Source organism: Micromesistius poutassou (genome assembly GCF_964030765.1).
Source record: "Micromesistius poutassou genome assembly, chromosome: 3".
Lineage (NCBI taxonomy): Eukaryota > Metazoa > Chordata > Actinopteri > Gadiformes > Gadidae > Micromesistius > Micromesistius poutassou.
In genome coordinates this window covers 5,814,725-5,833,722 of record NC_140273.1, presented here as the reverse complement: position 1 = coordinate 5,833,722, position 18,998 = coordinate 5,814,725, and the positions used below count along the sequence as shown (strand labels likewise).

Sequence of the window (18,998 nt, the reverse complement as noted above, 5' to 3'; positions counted from 1 at the left end):
TTGCACTGAAAAAAAATACAAATCACTCATGGGGCTGTTGTTGTTTCTTTGTATTTGTCGTTTAACAAGAGTATAGAGATGTGAAAAATGCATTTGAGCATGGAAAATATGAAATTAATGTATGTTGGTTCAATTAACATACATAGGCTATGAATCTGAATGAATTTGTAGGTAGTGGCCATCCCAAAAATGCACCAGAATACAGGAAATCACATCTACCAAATTCAAACCCCCAGACCCCCCATCCATGACTACTCCCACCCACAAATTTAATCACCAGCCGCCACTGATACAGACATATGTATACACATATTTTGTTATTATTTTTTATTATTTTGTAGCTTCCCTCAAATCCGATTAGTTAAAGTCCCTCTGATGAAAAATTGTGGCCCTCTTTATCATGACAGTTGCCCACCCCTGCAAGACTAACCTATTCTACACCTAGATAATATATAGATTTACCTATACTACACCTAGATAATAGATTTACCTATACTACACCTAGAGAATACATAGACTAACATATACTACACCTAGATAATATATAGATTTACCTTTACTACACCTACAATACATAGACTAACGTATATTACACCTAGAGAATACATAGACTTATAATACACCTAGAGAATACATAGAGACAAGGCCAAGAAGGAATGAACATTAATACAAGTCCAATCAAACCTGCAGTTCATTCATCACCTATTGACCGCAGCGCTCCACTAAGTCCATCAGTGAACTGGCCCCGAGGCCGGCAACACATTTACTTTGGCCTCTAAATAATCCAACTTCAAAGTGATGGGAGAGATAATCTAGACTGAGATTAAGATTCTCCATAAAATATATATATATTCAGACAGTTGTTGAAGTATGAATGAGGTGGTGAACACAGAGACCACACCTTGTAGGGGTCTGGTCCGGTCCTAATCCAGGTCAACTGTAGTCCTTGTGTGGACAAGGGACGGTGTGGAGCTGGTCGTGTCTATACCAGTCTCCACGGCTGCTGCTGCATGCGTAAAGAAGCGCGCCCCTGTGTCGGGGATGCCAGCCGCAGTAGCCTTTGGGCCCGGCATGCTACTACTGTTGGGTCGCCTTACACGGGCCGAGAGGCCACGAGCCCTCCTGCACAGGACAGGGACCACCACGCCATATATGGACCGCCTGGAGACCGACGCAGCGCGCCGCTCCAGCGCAGGTCCGCGGCGTCCAACCGACGCTCAGTCCGCACCAAGACCCAAATATGGTCCCAGGGAAGCCGGGATTCCTGTGGAATACGCTCCGCATGGAAGACCCTCCTCTATGTTGTGACTGGATCGGGGGGGTTGGCCGTTAACGGGGTGTCAGGGGGTATATAAGCACCCCGACTTTCGAGGTTTGCCGTCACCTGCAACCAACTGCGGTTATCTTGTGCTCTATACTCCGGAACTACCACTGGTGAGTGTCCTGGACTGATGCCATGTTTGTTATTCAGGATGGAGGGTGGGGGCTGGGGTCGGCATGGAGGAGTTAATCTGTGATTCGGTAGAGGGGTTCTAACAGTTAACCTATTGGACCATGCAGTGTTTGGGACTTGGCCCCCGCGGCTGTTTAGTATCCGGACACTAAGGAACTGGAAGTCTTGTCCTAATGATGAGCACTTCGCTTTGGAAAAAAAGCATCTGTTAAATATAATTCTACTTTATTATAATCATAATAATACCGCAGTAGTTGACGTGGCCTGGTGGTTTAGTGTGCAGTTTGTTAGATATGGTTCCTTGTTTAATTAAAACTCATTGTCATAAAAGCTATTATTAATAAGTTATTATTAGTTGTAACTGTCCCAGCTCTGCTAGTGGGCGCAGGACGTCCTGAGACCGGTCGAATAGAAACGGCTCTGTGTTGGACCGCCAGAAGTTTCGTTAAGAAAGACATGGGCACAATTTGGATTTATTCGGCGGACTTTGCTGCATGTGTAAATAACAGAGACAAAACAGCTAACGCTTTACATTTAAGGGTGGAGGTTTTTCAAGAAACGGGGAAGAAGGATAGGCCAACTGTTTCCATATCCAAAACTATTTTACTCCAAACAAATGCGTAAAAGAAAAAAAGACAGTTACGCACGGGGATCAACACGTGGGCAGGGCGATTTAACAGACGTGGATTGATTGTTACACAAATAGATTAACGGCTGCTCCCTCCTCAGCCCAGAATAAGCCAAGATGTGTGACGACGATGAGACCACCGCCCTCGTGTGCGACAACGGCTCCGGCCTTGTGAAGGCTGGGTTCGCCGGAGACGACGCGCCCCGCGCCGTGTTCCCCTCCATCGTCGGACGCCCTCGTCATCAGGTAACCTTTCATTCGCTCCAATACAATGCGCTCAACCGTTCACTACACATTCATTCATCACAGCACAATAATCAATATTGCACAGTACTCTTGTGCTGTAGGCTACTGCTCTCGCATTAGGGGGCGACATTAAAACATCCATTCATTCATCACAGTGCATTCACTCATATCGATTCCATTGATAAAATAATATATATATAAATATATAAAATGCCGTTTTTGCTGGTAAAAGGGAGAATATGTCGGCGAAATGGAGCACAAGACACACGTGTTGTTACTACTTTATTTTATTTTTTTATTCAACCTTAATTTAACCAAAATATGTAGGCCTACAAATAGGCTTGCTCACTTCCTATTACATACCAGCTAGACCACCGTACAGTACGGTCTGGCGTGACCCGCGTGTGAACCAGCGGACTAAAGAGCGGTTCCTCTCTCTCTCTCTCTCCCCTAGGGTGTCATGGTGGGTATGGGTCAGAAGGACTCCTACGTAGGAGACGAGGCCCAGAGCAAGAGAGGTATCCTGACCCTCAAGTACCCCATCGAGCACGGTATCATCACCAATTGGGACGACATGGAGAAGATCTGGCATCACACCTTCTACAATGAGCTGCGTGTGGCACCCGAGGAGCACCCCACCCTGCTCACTGAAGCCCCCCTGAACCCCAAGGCCAACAGAGAGAAGATGACCCAGATCATGTTTGAGACCTTCAACGTGCCCGCCATGTATGTGGCCATCCAGGCTGTGCTGTCCCTGTACGCTTCCGGTCGTACCACAGGTGAGGGCCTGCCCACCGCCTCAGCACAAGTTTACGCACCAAGTTTACGCACACAGAGTGTTCGTTTTTCAGTTAACTTTATTGATCCCCAGGAAAATTATTACTTCACATTATTAATAAAAAAAGGTGCATTATTAATAAGAATAAGAAGAATCAGAATAATTCATACGAATACAAAATATAAATATGAAAATACAGTAAGGCAATAGGCTTACCATACCCTTTTGAGATATAGAAAAATAAATAAGCCTTCACACAAAATGTCCATCAAATATAAACGTTGTAGGCCTCGCTACAAAGTTTCTCCGACGCTGTGATGTTACACATTCAACTGAAATATGAAATATTGATATATAAAGTGTACATATCATGGTTTGAGTTAGAACAGCGGATATCACCACGTCCCCGTGATCACGAGAGTAACCTCGTTGCATTTGTCGCTCCCAGGTATCGTGCTGGATTCCGGTGACGGTGTGACCCACAACGTGCCAGTGTATGAGGGTTATGCCCTGCCCCACGCCATCATGCGTCTTGACCTGGCCGGTCGCGACCTTACCGACTACCTCATGAAGATCCTCACCGAGCGTGGCTACTCCTTCGTCACCACCGGTAAGATTGAAAAATAAACAAAATGTGAACTTTGATCGGCAGTTTTGCCCATTTTTATTAACGGTTCGCCCATTGATCTCAATGTTACGCGCACCTGCTGACTGACCAAATGTGCTTTTTGCTTGTTCCAGCCGAGCGCGAGATCGTGCGCGACATCAAGGAGAAGCTTTGCTATGTGGCTCTGGACTTCGAGAATGAGATGGCCACCGCAGCCTCCTCTTCCTCCCTGGAGAAGAGCTACGAGCTCCCCGACGGTCAGGTCATCACCATTGGAAACGAGCGTTTCCGTTGCCCAGAGACCCTCTTCCAGCCCTCCTTCATCGGTGCGTAATCAAGGTCGCCCTCCGGGCCTCATACCATCCGAGAACAACACTGAGGCAGAAACCTTCTCATAACACGATAATAAAAAGAAAGATACAAAATGCTAGACAAAATAAAGATGCTATAGTAGGTATATAAGTACAGGGTAACAATAAAGCAAACAAAATAAACTAAATACAATTATATACAAAATCTAAATGTATATTATGCGCAGATCCAGTTATGTGCAGTATTCAAAATGATACGCAATCATGCGGTGGAATACATTGTACGTTGTGTTTAGTTATAGCACATTCCTTTTTATATATATTTATTTGTGTACATTTTACCCTTATAATGTGTGCTGCTGTTACGTGTGACTTATCTAAATGTATTGTGATCTGATGTGCACCCCAGGAATGGAGTCCGCCGGTATCCATGAGACCGCCTACAACAGCATCATGAAGTGTGACATTGATATCCGCAAGGACCTGTACGCCAACAACGTGCTGTCCGGTGGTACCACCATGTACCCCGGTATCGCTGACCGCATGCAGAAGGAGATCACCGCCCTGGCTCCATCCACCATGAAGATCAAGGTATGGACCTCTATTACTCCTCCTCCTCACTCTATTACTCCCCCATCTTTCCTTCACTTACTCGAACTATAACTTTACTTCACTAAACAGTTGCTTTTTAACTGAATAGATGAATGCCCGGAGAAACACTTGATTTATTTATTTAGATACTGTGTTCGACTCCCCAGCCGAAAGGTTGCATGCCCACACTTCTACCTGTAGACAGAGCGAGACGCCCTGGCCCCTAGCGGGTCCTTTAGTGACATCACAAGTCTGCGCAATGACTAACCCAGAAGAACCTCTCCCCCTCCTCTCCAGATCATCGCCCCCCCAGAGAGGAAGTACTCCGTCTGGATCGGTGGCTCCATCCTGGCTTCCCTGTCCACCTTCCAGCAGATGTGGATCAGCAAGCAGGAGTACGACGAGGCAGGACCCTCCATCGTCCACAGGAAGTGCTTCTAAACGGCGACACTGCGCATCCTCTCAGGAGACAAACAACTGGTGGCACGGCGGCGCCACTCTGGTGCTTAGTGAACATGTTGTTGTTGTTGTTGTTGTAGTTGTTGTTGTTGTTGTGGTGGAATGGTCACCAAAGTGCGCAGGTGGCGCAGCCGGAGCGAGCAGTCGACATCGCGACGCGCAGACTAGCGACGTCAGCAAGTGAATGTGTGAACTGTACATATGAATATTTATTGATTATGTCGGCCTAAATGGACTGATTGTTTTGTAAGGACGCAGGCCCGCGACCCCTTAACGGGACGAGTTGGCTGTTTGCTTCGAGGAAAAACCCGAACAACGAACAAGAAAAGACCAAAAATACAAGAACAAAGCAAATAAAAATTTATTTTCAATGACGACTTCTGTGTTTCTTTGCTCAAAGGCTCGTGAAAGCCTTCTAGGCCTATGATAAGTCTAAGATGTTCTTATAAACAAGGATCTTTAGTCTTGGGAATGGGCCTGGACTTTGACGGGTCCACTTAACACTTGGATGAGACAGGGAGACTAAACGTCCTGCCCTTCAGACAGCCCAACACATACACGGTCAAGTGCTAGATTATGAATCCTTTACGCCAAAGTAAACTCATTAAATCCTGTGAGGGCTCCTGGAATACCGCTGTGAGGGCCCCCGGGTCTCGCTACTGCAGCAGGTTTACATGTCCTGCTAGTTTGACATTGCACATTGAAATAAACAACCTAATTTACAACACCTGAACGCATGTTACTGAAGCTTCCCCCTTCTCGCCAATCATTATCTGGATCATCCCGTTCCGGGGGGGGGGGCTCCGTCGCGAGAGGAGAACGCCGTGGGGGACGAGCTGGAGCGTAGGGAGAGCGTCGAGTTCTATACCGACGCATGCGCCGTAAGGTTGCGCTCGCTCGCCTCTGAGAAACACGTCAACGCTCTCCTCCTCGGATGCTGGGACCGGACTCCCTCATCTGCGGGATGCTGAACGTGTGACAGCCTGTTGTCATGATTCTGGGGGGGGTCGACGAGTCAACGTTAAGGTCCGTCGAGTAGCGGGAGCAAAGGTGGTGAGTAGGGGTAGGGGGTGAGTAGTTTCTTTGGCTCATATTAGAATATCCTCATCTGAACCAAACCGCCTACCTGGGTACAGGTCCGCCATAAGTCGAGTAGCTGTGCAAAAAAAAGAAGAAAACACTGCGGGATGTCATTTTCCAATAATCATGCTAAAGGCAGAGAGTGGGAATGGCCCGTGCGTGTGCGTGTGCGTGTGCATGTGCAGACCTCAGACAGCCTCGTAGTGTCGCCTTCTGCTCCGAGGAGGGAGCAGGCGAGCGGATGGGTTGGGGATCCTATAGGACGGTGGGCTATATTTGGCCACCAGCGACCCAGTACGACAGGCTTCTCCTATGTTCGCTGTGTAAACCAAGAGGTTTGCTGTAAGGTTACCCAGGCAGCCTCGGTGAATTATTCATAGCCTACTGCCCAGTAACAAGACCTTGGTAGTGTTAGTGATTTGCTCGAATGTATTCGATATACTGTGTTTACGATGTATAGCCTACTATAATCGCTGGGAGTAAACTACAGTGTGTTTATCGGCTGGTGTTGACGGTCAACTTGTGGCCCAAACACAAATCCTGGGATAAGACCTGTGGGCCAGACAGCTTTTCTAGAGGCGGGTGGGCGTGGCATGGAGCGAGATGCTCTCCGACGTCACACCACGCCAGCAGGTGGTCTCTACACACAACCTGACACAGCCCGGTTCAGAAATCTTATTATGTAAATCGCGTTTGGCATTATAATCATTTTTTTGTCATATTTTCTGGATAACTTATTTTATAGATATTCTTTGTGGTTTTATTATTATTTTATAATGTTTTAACTCTTTATTTCTATTTTTTCTTTTGCTATGACGTCCAAATGTCCTGTCTGGGTATCATAAAGTACACTTACCATATTATATTGATAACATATTGATAACATATTGATATATTGATAACATTGTCATGTTATGAAGACGGATAGTTCCGGTCCTTTATTCTGATTGGCTCAAAGCAGTTGTAAAAAAAGTCTACAAACACACAACTTTGACGTGTAACAATACATCTTTGTGAATTAATGCTCTGCCAATCTCAAAGTATGCTAACCTGTGTTGCTCGGCAACCATCTGGGTGTCTTGAGGAACTATATTGCGTGGAGGAAGAATAATGATTTGCTTTCAATAAATTATCACATTTACTGTTGCTGTGTGCTTATCTTGTGAAATCTTACTAGGTAGTCTAGACTTACTGTTTTAGTAACCATTTTATAAGAGTTACTGTAGGAAAAGTAACCCTTTCATAAAAATCATTAGTGATATGTGTTTTAAGAACTGTTAAGAATTGTCACTTTTATAAAGTGGTCAATGGTCCTAATGGCCCACTTTGAACCACTGGCCCTCAAACATCAGGATTATTGCAGCACGTTATTCTCTCCACTCCCAGTTCTGAAGCGACGAGGGAAGATGACGCAGCCTAAAGGCAGCATGGTCGCCGTGGTGACCAAGAAGCTCCGCTGCACAGAGTACATGAAGAAGTTCCGCGAGCCCAAGTGGGAGACGTTCTCCAAGTGCTACGAGGACTCCCTGAGGTACCGGCTGACCCGGCGGGTCATGGAGCACTCCCACAAGCCCTGGGTATGGAGCGGCTGGGACCGCGTCTCCGACTCCAGCGGGGGCTCCACCCCGCGGCCGTCCCGCAGAGAGATCGCCCCGCTCTCCGTGGTCCCTCAGATGCACTCCGAGGTCAGGGGTCGCGACCGACTGTCCAAATTCAAGCCGCCACCTGAGCCCAAGCCCCCTCTCAGGAACGTAGACGCGGAGGTCAAGGCGAGGGAAACGGACGCTTCTCTGGCAGGTGACCAAAACCACTTAATTGACCCAGGTGTTGATAGGAGTACACCCCTTTATAGACTCTAGTGTTTATAAGAGTACACTCCTTTATATACCCAGGTGTTTAGAGGAGTACACCCCTTTATAGACTCTAGTGTTTATAAGAGTACACCCCTTTATATACCCAGGTGTTTATAAGAGTACACCCCTTTATATCTTAGTGTTTATAAGAGTAGTCAGGTGTTTGATTAGGCGGTCAGGTTGGAGTATGAAATACATTTTTTTGTACATTTGATTAAATACAATAAGGATATTTTGTAGGAAAGAAACTGTCCTTGTTTCTGTCTGCCTCTCTGCCTGTCTGTCTGTCTGTCTGTCTGTGTGTTCGCCTGTTGGTCTGCCTGTCCTTCCTCTTGGCGAGTGTTCTGTCAGTGTGTTGTCATGTGTCCTCGGTAGAAGAGGATGTCTGTGACAAAACTCAGCAGGGTTCTGGGGACAGGTTTATGATCCACTCAAACCCTGAGAGGTCAAAGGTCATGGACCCCTTTCCTGTCCTGTCTCAGGGAGTGGTCCGGGTGTGAGGGCCCGGCGGGGGACCATGAAGGAGGCCCTGAGCAGCAGCGGCCCCTCAGAGACAACCGAGACGGACGCTGGGCCGCTGGATTCGTCAGATCAGGAGCCGACGAGACCCGGGCCCCGGCGCCGCCCCCGCCGGCCCCCCGCCCCCCTTCACCACGGGGGGTCTGGAGACGAGAGCGGGGCGGTTCGTAAGCCCTCCCGGACCAAGAGCCAGCCCTCCCTTGTCGCCAAGGAGACGCTGCAGCGCTCCGGACGACATCACTGGCTGGATGCCAAGCAGCAGGTCGGAAAACATCAACACTCACACATTCAAACGGTCACACATTCATACATTCAAATGCTCGTCGTCACTGTAAATGAGGGAAACCTCAGTGTCTCTCGAGGGAAAATAACGGTTATTGAATGATTGATTGATATATTCATACATTCCAACACACTAACACACAACCACCCTACCACATTCACAAATTCAAACATTCATAAACACTCAACAAAAAACACAAAGTGACATATTATTCAAACACACACTAAGACACGCTCACCATTAAACACTGCCAGCAATTGCGAACAGCCCACACATCACAGTGACTAAATTGTATCCGGTCACACACTTAGTTACTAAAACACACCTACACACTGCAGACCAGGTCCCCAGAGAGCATGTCATCCAATATGTCCGCTGGCTAGCATGAATAATACAGTAGCAGTGTGGCTAATGCTAACCGGCTTTCCTTCTTCATGCATTCTTTCTCTGTGTGTATGTGCATGCATGCACATTTGTATGTGTGCGTGTGTGTGTGGGGGCCTGTATGTGTGTGTGTGTGTATGTGTTCATGTGTGTGTGTGTGCATCTGTCTTTGTATGCATGTCTGTGTGTGTGTGTGTGTGTGTGTGTGTGTGTGTGTGTGTGTGTGTGTGTGTGTGTAGGTCCAGGGCAGAGTGACAGCAGACGCCTGTGTCCAGACCACCCGGCGCAGCTCGGACAAGAGGGCGTCGAACCCAGAGCGCAGGCGGGCACGCTCGGCCGACCTGGAGAAGACCCAGAGGTCTGAGCTGACGGTGGTGGACAGCCATTGGGTGACGGAGTACATGCGCTGTTTTTCCGCCCGCCTCCGGTAGGGGGAGGGGCTAGTCCGACCAACACGCTAGAAGAATCTAGAAGCTTTTGACTGGACCCTAAAGGTTCTAGGAAGGTTCTAGCCTGACATCGCCAGACCGATTCTCAAACGGGTGTGAGTCTGGAAGCTCTCAGTTCATTTACGATTTCTAAGGGGTGTTATCAACGCATGCAGACCAAAATGCCTCAGGAAGCCTTAGGGTAGACGTGCAACCAATCAGAGCAACGACATGTGTAACACGTCAGCAGCAGGTTGTTTATGAAAATGCCTCAACGGCACTCCCATAGGTTTCTCCCCTGTACAGTCTTCGTATCATCGTACACACCCCACATAAAATATTTTTTTTATTTAATTGTATTAATTTATCCTTTATTTAGCCAGAAAGATCTCATTGAGATGAATGCTCTCTTCCTCCAGGGAGACGGCAGCACAAATAGATACACTTAGAAAAAAACTGTTTCACTACGTTGATAAACGGATGTGATTGACCCGACCCGGGTCGGGTCAATCTTGAAACCGGTCTGAGCGGGATGGGGGCTAGACGCATCGGCAAGGGCAAATAAAACATGGGCTCGCAGAGTCATCAGGTTCTCTAAATTTAGGAAGATTCTGGCAGAATAGAATAATCTAGGCAACTCGGGTCTTGAGACAATCCTGAACACATGACTCACATTCTGTTTAGCTAAAAGGATCATTCTGGACCTCAACATAAATTTTCTGAAATAGCAATGTAATCTGGGCATTAATGTTAACACTAGCATTAGCGGAAAATACATTTACGCCGTTCTGAACAGCACTTCCTGTTGGTGTCACATGTTTTGTTATGCTGATTGGCTGAGGGGTTTGTCTGTCAAGTACTCCCACCCACTGATAATTGGTCATGTGAGCAGGAGGCTAAGGGAACTCTAGAATATTCTCTGAGATTCTGGAATATTCTAGAAGTGGGACAGATGTCCTAATAGTCTCCTGTCTTCAGGGTCTGTAAGAACTGGATCTATAAGAATGATATAAGAAACCATCATAGAGGTGCAATACACTAAAGCTTTTTGTATCTCTGTCTTGTTTCTAATTTAATGTTTTTTGTTTCTGAACAAGAATCCTTCATTACTGAAGCGTTTTATCATGAAGGCAGCTGCATGAGCTCTGAAATTAGATTAAATGTTTAATAGACAAGATAAATAGTGGACCAAATAGTGAAATATTTTTTATATACATTTGACTATTTTAAAGATACAGATTTTATGCTCTATTGTCAGATCTAAGAAATTATTAAAAACAGGCATAATTAAACAAATATTTAAATTATTTAGTAGTCAAAACATGGCAATTTTGCCCTTTATTGTTGTTAATATTTTGACAGAGAAAGTAGTCTAATAAAAATCTAATAAAATAGAGAGGGGAGGGAGGTAGAGCATTTCAACACGACCACGGCCCTGTTTGTTTTCTGGCTTAGAACTTTTACCCACCTTTTAAAAATATTGAAAACCTTTTTAATAATCTTTCATAATTCCAGAATGTATTTTCTCTCAGAGGGGAGTACAGGGAAGGTTGGGTATAGCTTTAATTACTTTAATCAGATATAATGCTGAAATTTGTTAATTTTGAAACATGAAATTCCCATATGACATGGTTGTCAGTTATTTAGTTGGTTGTAATGGTTGTGGAATGCTGTGGGTCTTGTATTGATAGTGAGGACCATGAAGAGTGAAGCCTTGCTGGTATTATTGATTTGTTATTGTTCTGATGACCGATTGGCGTGATGATGTTACAGCGTGTTAAGCTAAGATACTACTTTGACGATTGTTCTCATAACTGATTGTATCTCCACAGAGGGCTAACGTACAAGTACAATAAGTTCTGGCTTGTTCTGGCTAGTGTGTATTCATTTAATTACTTTTTCTCTTCTAGTCTGAAGCTAAACCATAAATATGTTATTTACGCAGATGTAGAGAATGTGGAGAAAGAGGAGTGTGATTCTGTTTATTTTAATAATGGTAGTTGTAATTTGCGTGTACAATCTTAAGTGACCTCCTGCCTGTCTTTCACATGCACTCCTTCACGTGCGCTCTGTGAGGTGCACTCCCTCACGTGTGCTCTCTCACTTGCAAGATGTCAGTAAATGTCTGTAAAATTATATTTATTTAAAATTGCTAAATAATAAGAAAGTATGTTTTCTGACCATCCTCGTGGTCATCAACGAAATGTATTTTGTGAAAGGTGGATACTTTTTACCCTGTCCTGTCATGTGGTCATAAAGTGTGTCACAGGCTACATGGTATTCAAAGAATACCATGTTATTACTACTAGTTATACATGGTTATACATGGTACTACATTTACATTAATACTCTTACTCTAGGCCAATACCGCTCAGGTTAAATTAGCCATTAGTACAACTAAATTATTAATAAAACACAGATATGTCTGTGTTACATATTCTTGACCTGAAATAGTATAAAAATTATACTTTTCCCATTCCTTTAAAACAAATATGAGTTGGTTGACGCTTTTAAAAAAACATTTAAAACTATAGGATTTTCATGAATGAACTGCAACTAAACGTCCCAGCTTTAAGTCTATTGATGTCAGCTACTTTCACTTTCATTTGATAATTTTAGTGTTGTTAGTGTTGATAAATTAAATAAAAAAAAATATTTGTACTGCTTAAAAACTATGAAAAAGGTGTGTCATACAAAAAACATGCACCATGACTGTTCTCCACTGAAGTTTACATTTTGACCACTGTATTCATATTTCAAACACTGTTTCTAACTTTATTAGTATATGTCGAACACTGTGTTGATATTTTAAACGATATTTTCATTCCTTATGAAGCACTTCTGTGATTTATTAAACCATATTTGAATTATGAATCCCTTAGTTGACTATCTTTAATCAATGTATTTGCTATTCATTTTCAAGAAGTTACCTTTAGAGTAGTCTCATAGATCAGACTTTAGATAAATACTATATCGAGTCTGAAGGCAGACATGCTCGAAATCTGTGTGAGCAGGGCGTGTCACTTTGCTTCACTTTTGCTAGGAACAATCCTGTATAAGGTAATCACAAAAAGGGATAGCAAAATACAACATATTACTGTATAATAGTTCAGTATTACTGAATTACAACCTGAATCAGTACTACCAAACACAAAAAAATCCTTTGAAACTTTATTTTCAGAAAATACAGCTGTATTTGGCATTCGTTTTTTGAAATTGTTTTTATCAAAATGTTTTTATCGATCATCAATTGTGAAAAGCTTATAATTCAGCAATCTCCCAACTCCCAGGTTTAGAACCACTGGTCTTGATGGTAAATGTCCCTGTTTTAATGCTGTTCTGGTTCAAAACCATTTGAAACTCTCCCCACTGCTGTTGGCCACCAGCGTCCACCAGCTGTTAAATACAGAAGACCGCAATAGCACATGCACACACACAAAGACCACACACATGCCACACGTGCACAAACAAATACACACCACACACACACACACACACACACACACACATACTACACACTAACTACACACTACACTGCTAAACTGAGCTAAGCTGATGAAAGAAGAGGGGGTGTGGTTAACTAGGACAGGAATAACCCGGTAACTTATCCAGATGACCTTTGACAAGACCTAGTCACAGTTCCATATATAAATATATACATATATAGAGAGAGAGAGAGAAAGAGAGAGAGAGAGAGAGAGAGAGAGAGAGAGAGAGAGAGAGAGAGAGAGAGAGAGAGAGAGAGAGAGAGAGAGAAATCATGCGTAAAACTGACCGAAATCTGTCTGGTATAGCACGGCATAAACACCCCCTGGGTACGATTCCCAACTGGGAACACCAGCCCATGCTGCATGGAATCAGTATGAATTAGAGTTTCCACTAAATGGCAGATATCATAATCCAGTGTAAATATGGTGAGCCTGGGTTGGATGCTAAACATGGGGGTTGAGGTTAGCTTAAACCTGTCCAGGTGTGTGGGAGAGGTAAACACACACCTGCCTTGTTAATTACCACCAGGTGTTCACCTCACTGTTGAGGGAAAGCACAGCAGGTCATCCCGAGTCAGAGGTAATCGACAGCCTCACAGTTTCTACATCTCCAGGCTTCCCATGTTGGTGTGGAGTCGTGACATACACTGACTTCAATCCTTTGTGAGCTTGGTTAACTGTGATTTTTATTTATTAAAAAAGAACATCAAATACAGTAGTTAGTGTGTGTGTGTGTGTGTCTAAGGATTCTGGTTGTAAACTCCAACAGAGGAAGTGACAGAAAGCCAATGATTCAATCAGGCAGGCTAATCCGGTCAATGTGGTCACGTCTGGCCTTGTTAGGAGGTGAGGAGTGAGGAGAAGGAGACAGGAGGAGTTGGGGGAGGAGACAGGAGTTGTTAAGAGACCAGGAACACAGAAAGAAGAGCCCTGGACTCAAAGTTTCCTTCTCACGATGACCATGGTAGTACACACTTTATTGTTAATACTTCTATTTATTGATCAATTTTATTTTATTTATTGTTCACTGAGGAGACGAGTGTTGTCCTAACGGATTGTTTACCTGTACACATGAAAAATAACAGATGAATGTCTGTTTCTATGTGCATCTTTCCCAAATTTCCCATCTGGGATCATAAAGTACTTTGATCTTATTTTGACCTAAAACACAACAGTGTCACACAAAAGTGTGTCCATCAAGGCATCTAAACATGACATGAGCAAATAAATACTGTATAGACTAAAATGGTATAAAATCAATATTATGTACATTATATAAAACATATATTCTTCAAACATCAAGCAGCACAGTCCTTTTATGTCTCAGTGGGGGACGGGGGGTAGGAACCAAATCCTCAGCCTATCTTTAGAACAGGGGCTTCAGAACTGCCGGCTCCCCTGGAAATGCCCCTTCATTCTCCCCCCCCAAGCGGAGGACCGGTGTGTTGTGTGTACGCCTCTTCAGCAGGTGGCCAGGTGACCACCTGCTGTGTTTGACCTACAGAGGAAGTCCTCCGGGGTGAAGGGGTTAAGCTCTCCTTCGGTATCCTATTAGGAAGGAGGTGGTGTGCCACCTGTGGCCACTTCAGCCAATCAGACGGCGCCAAGGGCGGGGAAGACACAGCTTACCTCCCACCTCCATCAGGTCCGTGACACAGGAAGGTGGCGACCCCCACAGAGCGTTCCACCCAGACACCGGCAGGCCGAGGGTGAAAAATCAAAGCACTAGGACAGGGAAGCGTTCTTGTTCACTTGGGGTCGCAGGCCGGCTCCCCCACCAGACAGCCTATCCTCTTCCACCACGCCTCGGACACACTCCGCATCTTCTCCGGAGACTTCTTCTGCAGCGTCAGCAGCTTGCTCTCCTCCTGCTTCTTCTCTCCCTTCTCCTTCCCCTCCTCCTCCTGCACCTCCTCGCCGCCGCCCACACTGGCCAAGATGGCGGCGTCAAAGGCGTCCTTCAGGTTCTTCTGGGTCAGAGCCGAGCACTCGGCGAAACCCACGGCGCCGATCTCCTGGGCCAGCCGCTGGCCGTCCTGGGGGCTGACAGGCGTCTCCTGGGCCCGGGCCAGCTGGATCAGGACCTGCACGTCCTCGCGGCGGTCCAGCTGGGTGCCCACCAGCACCAGGGGGGTGTCGGGCCGGTGCCGGCGGACCTCGGGCACCCAGTGCTGGGCCAGGCCGCGGAAGGAGGAAGGGCGAACCACGCTGTAGCACAGCAGGAAGACGTCGGCGCTACGGTAACACAGGGGCCGGAGCTTCTCCAGGTTTTCCTGAGGGAGGAGAAAGAGAGAGGTGGGGGGGGGGGGGGAAGGAGAGAGAAAGTGATAGGAAGAAGAGCTGAGACATAAGGATGCATGTGTTTATTGCAAATAAACACAATGCATAAAAATATACCAATTACAACGACGGTTTCTAAAGTCCAGGGAAACAAGCCACTAGAGGGCGATGGAGGATAGAGAGACGGGGAGCAGGGTGTACCGAGAAGGACCTACAGGGGGCGCCATAACTCCGGGGACAAGGAGATGGCCGGAGCGTGAAATACTGGGCAGGCAAACTCAAAGACGAATAAACTTCTGCACTAAAAGCCCAATAAATTACTAGGCCTAGTTACCAGAATAACTAAAAGTCTTAAAAGAAAAAATACAATTTTTAACTAGTGAAGTGAAGTGAACATGCTTTATATTTTTGTTAACCCAACTCAAAGTTCAACTAAACTAGTAACCACCAGGTGAACTAACCGCTTACGTTAATGGAGGGGTCCACGTGTCCCCATTTCTATCGTAAAAGCAGCAGAGGGAGAGAAAGTTCTCACGGTTAAAGTTTACAATATCCACCATCTATCGCTGTCGTCCAGTTGTGACATAAGTAGGCCTACATTTGTTGTAACGGATATAAATAAAATATATATTCTTACCTGGCCAGCCATGTCGCAGAGCTGCAGTCTCACCGGTTTACCATCGACCACCACCATCACTACAGAGATGGAAGAGGACATCATTAATCCCATTAAATGTAGCAATGAAAACGGGTAGGCTAAAGATTAGGTGGAATACCTAATCTGTGTTCAAATGTGTTGGCCAACATTACCTTAACAGCGTGGATAGTTCGTCATCATAAAGTAGCCCTGATGCACTAATACTAAATTGTAATCAATTCGGTTCTTTGAATTCATGAGCCCAACTACGTGCCAACTGGGTTTGTATCATTACCTGTGAAGTTGTCAAAAGCTGTGGGTATATATTCCGCCGGGTATCCATTGGTGGTGTAGCTGACGACCAGGCTGGTCTTCCCCACAGCCCCGTCGCCCACCAGCACGCAGTTCACCCGGCGCTCCGGGACCGACCCGGCCCGCTTGCGCTTCGCGCTCAGAGGGAAGTCCCGGTTCTTCAGACGGCGCACCGGAATCTGCGCATCGTCGAGGGGGAACACCGGGTCCGACACACGGCGGTTCTTGTGGGACCCAAGGTCTTGCGGGAGCATGGTTCAGCTCGGAAATAAGATAAGACTTGAGTATCACAGCTATGTGTGAATGCTAAAATAGTCAACCAAACGTTTCCGTTAGTTTAACCGCAGCGAGGACTCACAGGAAGACTCTGGCGGGAGAGTGCTCCTCGCAGCAGGGGCCCTGGGTGGGTGTTGTGTACATCTGGTGTGCTCACGGTCTTGGTTCACGGTCCTAATAATAAGAGGCTTAGCCAGGGACCGTGCGAGATGCGCGCCCGAGGGCTTTCCAAGTGAAATGGACTAATCTGCTTGAAACCCTTATCTCCTCCTGGAGTAAAACGTTCTGCAGGCCTACGTCTACCCCCATCAGAGTAGTTCAAACCTACACACAATCTGCACTTTATGCTGCACTTTGTTTGGTTGTTTGGTTATCATCATCAGCTTTTTGGATGACCTCTTTTTCATTGTTCATTTGAGCAATGTTCGCCTGATACGGTTTATGGTGAACACGTCACTGTTTTAACTGTTAACTGTTTAACGTTTTTACTTTATGTGGTAGGCCTACTTTAAATCCGAAGTTACAATCGCGTTTTATAAGCGTCTTCCCTCACTAGATCCAGACAGGCTTTATAAAGAGTTCGGGCGCCCCCTAGTGATAGATACCTCTATCACTAGGGGATAGATAGATACCTAAAGTAGATACCAGACAGACCTGAAATAGAAACTACATATCTAATCTGTGATCCAATTCCAACCAGATTATCCCAGATTATCTAGGAATTATCTTTAATTTTTCATAGTGCCGTAATGCAGGATTCCCAGCACCTTGTATGCCTAACACCAACAGAACTAAAGCCCTTCAGAGTGTCTTCAGCATGTGTTCAAGGTTAATAGCATAGGCCTACATTGTATTACTCACCACTACCCTGCCCATTGATGTTAATGTGTATACCTCTTGTAATTTTTTATTGATAATCTCCATGTTGCTTGTGAAATCTATCCATCTATGGTTTCTGTCTGTCTGAATTGTTATTACTTCATATGTTATTTAACAAACTTGTGTTCTTGATGCCGAACAAAAAAGACAAAAAGATCTCTCCCCCTGAAATAAAAACCCAGATATATCCTAATAACAACATCAATTGTACTTCCTGAATAAACATATCAAACCACGTGTACTTCCTGAATACACACTTCAACCAATTTGTACTTCCTGTGATAACACCAACATCAACCCATGTGCACTTCCTGTGTAAACACCAACATTAACCCATGTTAATAAACACCAACATCAACCCATGTGTACTTCCTGTGTAAACACCAACATTAACCCATGTTAATAAACACCAACATCAACCCATCTGTACTTCCTGTATAAACACATCAACATCAACCCATCTGTACTTACACATCAACATTAACCCATGTGTACTTCCTGAATAAACACATCAACATTAACCCCAGCCGTGGGCGTCTATATCTGAACCCAGCCTAGTCTCTCAGCCTCTGACGTGGCCTCTGCTATCTCACCAGGGATCAGGACGGAGACTGGGAGTCTGAGAAGGTTTAGAGAGCAGGTGCAGCTCTCGGTCCCACCTCCCCATCTTCTCACGGTCTCCTCACAACCCCGTTCCCTGCCCTGCCCCCCATCAAGTGATCCACGGCAGAGCTGATTATGTCGCCTAGCTTTTATGTGCTTAATTGCGTTAATGTGTGTGAATGAAACATGGGCCTGATTTAGTAACCAAATGGGATTAAACAAAGAGTCAGAGAGAGACAAAACAGACTGTGTATGCAGGGAGCCAGACAACCCAATGACCCCTGATACATACAGCACCCAAATATATTGAATAGCACTCCAATACATAGAGTAGTACCGAAATATATTGAGTAGCACCCAGACATATAGAGTAGCACCCCAATATATAGAGTAGCACCCAGACATATAGAGTAGCACCCTGATATATAGATTAGCACCCTGATATATGGAGTAGCACCCTGATATATAGAGTAGCATCCCAATATATTGAGAAGCATACTGCTATATAGAGTAGCATCCCATTATAAATAGTAGCACCCCAATATAAAGAGTAGCATCATGGAATATAGAGCAGCCCCCTGATATATAGAGGAGCATCCTGATCTATAGAGTAACAACCCAATATATTGAGTAGCAACCTGATATATGGAGTCGCACCCCAATATAAGGAGTGGCACCCCAATGAGTATCACCCTGATATTTAGAAAAGCACCTTGATCTATAGAGTAGCTCCCCGATATATAGAGCAGCACCCTGATATATAGAGCAGCATCCTGATATATAGAGTAGCATCCTGATATATAGAGTAGCACCCTGATATATAGAGTAGCATCCTGATATATAGAGCAGCATCCTGATATATAGAGCAGCACCCTGATATATAGAGTAGCACCCTGATATATA

At 45.2% G+C, this 18,998-nt stretch overlaps 3 protein-coding genes across 3 annotated transcripts; 2 read left to right on the top strand and 1 right to left on the bottom strand.

Annotated features, from left to right (window-relative positions):
- Positions 1–1,292: 1,292 nt before the first annotated feature.
- On the top strand, positions 1,293–5,163 carry acta1a (actin alpha 1, skeletal muscle a). Its single transcript, XM_084465183.1, has 7 exons — positions 1,293–1,434; positions 2,183–2,327; positions 2,782–3,106; positions 3,554–3,715; positions 3,847–4,038; positions 4,433–4,614; positions 4,912–5,163. Exons 2-7 carry the CDS (start codon positions 2,199–2,201, stop codon positions 5,053–5,055), a joined length of 1,134 nt encoding a protein of 377 aa, XP_084321309.1. The 5' UTR covers positions 1,293–1,434; positions 2,183–2,198; the 3' UTR covers positions 5,056–5,163.
- An 860-nt stretch (positions 5,164–6,023) lies between these two features.
- ccsapa (centriole, cilia and spindle-associated protein a) lies at positions 6,024–9,623 on the top strand (the record flags this gene model as incomplete). The annotated part of the gene is made up of 4 exons (XM_084465068.1): positions 6,024–6,126; positions 7,540–7,950; positions 8,489–8,787; positions 9,432–9,623. The coding sequence occupies exons 2-4, from the start codon at positions 7,560–7,562 to the stop codon at positions 9,621–9,623; spliced, it is 882 nt and encodes a 293-aa protein (XP_084321194.1). The 5' UTR covers positions 6,024–6,126; positions 7,540–7,559.
- Positions 9,624–14,316: 4,693 nt separating this feature from the next.
- LOC311340838 (cell division control protein 42 homolog) lies at positions 14,317–16,591 on the bottom strand (the record flags this gene model as incomplete). The annotated part of the gene is made up of 3 exons (XM_084465728.1): positions 14,317–15,381; positions 16,026–16,084; positions 16,321–16,591. 3 exons carry the CDS (start codon positions 16,589–16,591, stop codon positions 14,857–14,859), a joined length of 855 nt encoding a protein of 284 aa, XP_084321854.1. The 3' UTR covers positions 14,317–14,856.
- Positions 16,592–18,998: the final 2,407 nt, after the last annotated feature.

Bases quoted from the DNA above. Each gene is read 5' to 3' on its own strand.
- acta1a (XM_084465183.1), top strand. From the start codon at position 2,199: ATGTGTGACGACGATGAGACCACCGCCCTCGTGTGCGACAACGGCTCC. The intron at 2,328-2,781 runs GTAACCTTTCAT...TCTCTCCCCTAG, and splicing joins TCGGACGCCCTCGTCATCAG to GGTGTCATGGTGGGTATGGG. The intron at 3,716-3,846 runs GTAAGATTGAAA...TGCTTGTTCCAG, and splicing joins CTACTCCTTCGTCACCACCG to CCGAGCGCGAGATCGTGCGC.